This window comes from Coenobita brevimanus, chromosome 63 (assembly GCF_032717465.1).
Source record: "Coenobita brevimanus isolate Jiangsu-jjx chromosome 63, ASM3271746v2, whole genome shotgun sequence".
NCBI classification, from domain to species: domain Eukaryota; kingdom Metazoa; phylum Arthropoda; class Malacostraca; order Decapoda; family Coenobitidae; genus Coenobita; species Coenobita brevimanus.
In genome coordinates, this window is record NC_137016.1 from 37,028,235 (window position 1) to 37,032,649 (window position 4,415).

Sequence of the window (4,415 nt, forward strand, 5' to 3'; positions counted from 1 at the left end):
TGAGGGTTCACTCCGCTCCACTACTCCCTCACTCCTCCTCGTCTGATAGGGTTGCATAGGTCAGTGCCATCATTACCACCATCATTACCACCATCATCATTACCACCATCATTACCACTATCATCATTACCACCAACATCATTACCACCATCATTACCACCAACATCATCACCATCATTATTACCACCACCATCATTACCACCATGATTACCATCAACATCATTACCACCATCATTACCACCAACATCATTACCACCATCATTACCACCAACATCATTACCACCATCATCTAATTTGGCATCTCTAAAATTACTGTCGTCATTATCATCACCCTCATCACTACTGTCATTTCCATATTCACAACCATCATCACAATCATCATCATCATCACCATAGCTATTACTGTCAGCATCATCACTGCACCAGCCATCATCATCATCATCATCACTACTATCACCCTGAACCACCATTGCCATAAACAGTCATCACTACCATCATCACCATCACCATCATCATCATCATCATCATCATTATCATCACTGCAAGAAGCATGATGGAATGAAGCGACAGAATTTTTCCTCTCATCGTCAACTCTAATTGCACAACTCTCTCTCTCTCTCTCTCTCTCTCTCTCTCTCTCTCTCTCTCTAATGATCTTAATTACTTCTCAAAATAATAATATCTATAATTAAAACTATGACAATTACTAGTGGATTGGCATGTCACTTATGCACAAACTCTCTTAAAATATTTCTTAAGCACTTTTTCTGGGTGACGTATGCTCCTTACGCACGTCTTACGCATGGTCTGGGTAACATATATTTCTTACGCAAGGATTAGCTCGATTGAATTACTACTTACGCATTTCTTACGCATGGTTTGGACTATGATATATTTTTACGCATATGACTTGGATAAAACGTGCTCCTTACGCATTTCTTACGCATGGTCTGGGAAATGAAGGTGGGGAGAGGTGGTATGAGGCAGGGGTGAGGCAGGGTTAGCAGAGTGAGGCAGGGTTGAGGCAGGAGAGGCAGGACAAGGCAAGGAGAGATCGAAAGAGCTAGGGGTGAGACAGGACTGAGAACGGAGGAGGCAGAGTGAGGCAGGGATGAGGCAGACAGGGAGAGGCAGGGGTAAGGGAGGGTGAGGCAGGGGAGAAGAGTGAGGCAGCGGTATGGGAGAGGTGAGGCAGAGCAGAGGGAGACAAAGTGAGGCAAAGCCAGGTAAAGGGAGAGAGAGAGAGACAGGAGAAACAGAGTAAGGCAGGTCCGAGGCAGGAGAGGCAGAGTAAGGTAGGGCATGGCAGGGGTGAAGCAGAGTAAGGCAGGATGTGAGGCAGAGTAAGACAGAAGATGTGGCAAAATAAGGCAGAGCAAGGCAGGGGCAAGGCAGGGGCAAAGCAGGGTAGGCAAAACAAGAGACGAAGCAGGTGAGAGGCAGGGGTGAGACATACGTAGGTATAGGAGTTAAGTGAGCAGGGTGAGGCAGAGTGAGACAGGGGGGTAAGGCAGAGAGGGTGAGGCAGAGTGAGACGGGGGGGTAACGCAAAGGGGGTGAGACAGAGTGAGGCAGAGGGGGTGAGGCCGAGTGAGACGGGAGGGTAAGGCAGAGGGGATGAGGCAGAGTGAGGCAGGGGGGTAAGGCAGAGGGGGTTAGGCAGGGGTGAGGCAGACCAACACGTGCCAGCAAGGACCCCCTGAGGATTACACTATCTACTCTATTTATTACTGGGGAGGGGGGATTACAGGGATGGGGAGGTAGGATTACTGGGGAGATGGAAGGGGGAGAGGGGGAGAGAAGAAGAATAGAGAGGTGAGAGGGAGGAAGGGAGAGAGGAGAGGGAGGGGAGGGAGAGAGGGAAGGAGTGGAGAGAGAGTGTGAGAATCGAAGGGGGAGGATGAAAGAGGGGAGGGAATGGGAAAGGAGAGGGGATGGGAGGAGTGGAGGGGAGAGAGAAGAGGGATACAGAGGAGAGAGAGGGAGAGATGAGGAGAGGAAGAGGGAGAGAGGAAGTGACAAGAGTGTGGTGGATATTAGACTGGAGTTGGAAGAGGGGAGGGGGAAGGAGGAAAGAGGAGGGGGAGAGGAGAGGGAGGGGAGGGAAGAAGAGAGAGGGGGGAGAAGAAGAGAGAGAGAGAGAGAGAGAGGCAGAGAGACAGTGGAGGAATTACGACTAGGAGGGGGGAGGGGGGTCTGGGACTGGTGGGGGAGTTGAAGGGAGGGGGGAGATGAGGAAATGAAAAAAGAAATAATAGGGAGAGGAGGAGGAGGAGAGGGAGAGAGAGTGCAGAGGAAAGGAGGAAGAAGAGAGGCAGAGAGAAGGTGTAGAGGGGAGATTACCTGGGGTAGGGATGGGGAAGGAAAGGTGGAGGGGAAGGGAGGGGAGGGAAGGGAAGGGGAAAAAGCAAGCAAAATTGGTCCTAAAGTCTGTATGGTCTGTGTAATTCTCTCTCTCTCTCTCTCTCTCTCTCTCTAATTACCCCCTAAGGGTGACCTCGAGTGACCTAATCGATGCCTCATTACGACTGTGCTTAATGACCCCCAAGTGATTTATTGAAGCCTTAATTACGTGAGTGTGTGTGTGTGTGTGTGTGTGTGTGTGTGTGTGTGTGTGTACTTTATCATACATCTATATATAAAAAATAGGTAAACATTATTTATACATTCTTATACATTTTTAATCATTTACTGTATACTGTATATGTGTGAAAAAAAATACAGTATCTCTCACCACCACAGATATTCTAATTATCTTATACGTAAATGCACAGGTAAAAGAATTAACCTCTATCATCGTTATAACCTATGCCACACCACACAACTCTCCCACATGCACACCAGCTCACGTTTGGAAGAATTACTGAGCATGGAGGCAAAGAAACTAGAGATAGAGAATTACTGAGCATTATGAAGGCACAGAAACTCATATTTACCTCTACCACACCAAGGAAACATGCTTCACATCTCCCACATGCTCGCCAGTCCAGGTGCTGAAACTTACTGAGCATTTAGGCAAAGAATTTAGGGATATAAAGACTTACTGAGCATGGAGGCAAAGGATTTAGAGATATAGAAAATTATTGGGCATTATTGAGGGTAAAGAAAGCGATAATTCTCTCTGCCACACCAAATAATCCTGCTCCATATCTTCTCGACAGATGCACGGCTACGGGGCTGAGATGTGCGCTGCTGGGGATCTGCTAGGCACCCAACCCATGCACCCCCAGCCCCAACCACAGCAACCACAGCCCCCACCACAGCACCCACCACAGCACGACCCCCCCAAGTACGACTCGGCCCCTTTCGACGACTCCGTGCACAGTGACTCCTACGTGTCGTACTTGGAATCGGACGACTCCATGACGGCGCCCCTCAGCACGACCACCAGTCCTTGATGCACGAGAGACAGGGTAGTCGTGTCGGTGTGAAGGGGTCGTTTATGGAAGATCGTCGTCGTTGGGGTGGTTGCCCGGGTCGTTCTTTCGTCGTCGTCGTCGTCGTACTCGAGTTCTAGGGTCGCGCTCGAGTCGTGAGAAAGTTGAGTCAAGGGTCGTCTTGCTGAAAAGTCGTACTCGGGTCTTCAGGTCGTACTCGAGTCAAGGTCGTGTTGGAAGGCAGTGGTCGTGTCACAGGTTCGTGCTGGAAGGTCGTGCTTGGGTGTTGAGGACGAGCTAAGTCACAGGTCGTCGTGCTGCCAGGTCGTGCTCAGTCAAGGTCGTGCTCCAGTCGTAGGGTCGTTGCTTTGAGGCCATGCTTGAGTCATGTACGAATCGTGTGGTCGTGCTTGACCCTTCAGGTCATGCTTGAGTCAGGAGATCGTACTTGAGTTATAAAGTCGTACTTGACTTAAATCTTCGTACTCGAGTTACAGGTTGTACTTGAGTGTCGAGATCGTACCTGAGTTTCAAGGTCGTGGCTAAGTCTTGAGGTCGTAGTTAATCTGTGGGTCGTACTTGTTGGTCGTACTTGATTTTGAAGGTCGTACTTGAGTCTGAAGGTCGTACTTGATCTGAAGGTCGTACTTAATTGTCGAGGTCGTACCAAGCCTGAACTCGTCCCACACAGGCGATGGATGATGGTGGTCGTTATGATGCTCAGTGGAGCCTCGAACAAACACACACACATACAAATGAACAAACAAAAAAATATATCACGACTCTCTCACGACCACGACCCCGAAAAGAAAAAAAAAAAAAGGGGAGGAAAGATTCGCGAATGTCCGAAGTCGCGAAACGTGAAGCAGGCCGCGAATCGCCAATGTTATGACTCGCTATTTACAGGTCGCGTTTTAGAGGCCTGAACGAAAAAAAAAAAAATCCAGGAAAATAAAGAAAATAAAGAGAAAAAAAGAGAGAAAAAAAAGAATGGAAAATACAGGAAAATAAAGAGAAAATAAAGAAAACAGAAAATAG

At 48.4% G+C, this 4,415-nt stretch overlaps 1 protein-coding gene across 1 annotated transcript in view; it reads left to right on the forward strand.

The window, feature by feature from the left end:
- LOC145404327 (insulin gene enhancer protein ISL-1-like) overlaps positions 1-3,398 on the forward strand; it is a 47,692-nt gene extending 44,294 nt beyond the window's left edge. Inside the window, exon 8 of the mRNA XM_080275845.1 lies at positions 3,162-3,398. Coding sequence (XP_080131971.1) covers positions 3,162-3,398 — 237 coding nt within the window. The remainder of the gene's footprint in view (positions 1-3,161) is intronic.
- Positions 3,399-4,415: the final 1,017 nt, after the last annotated feature.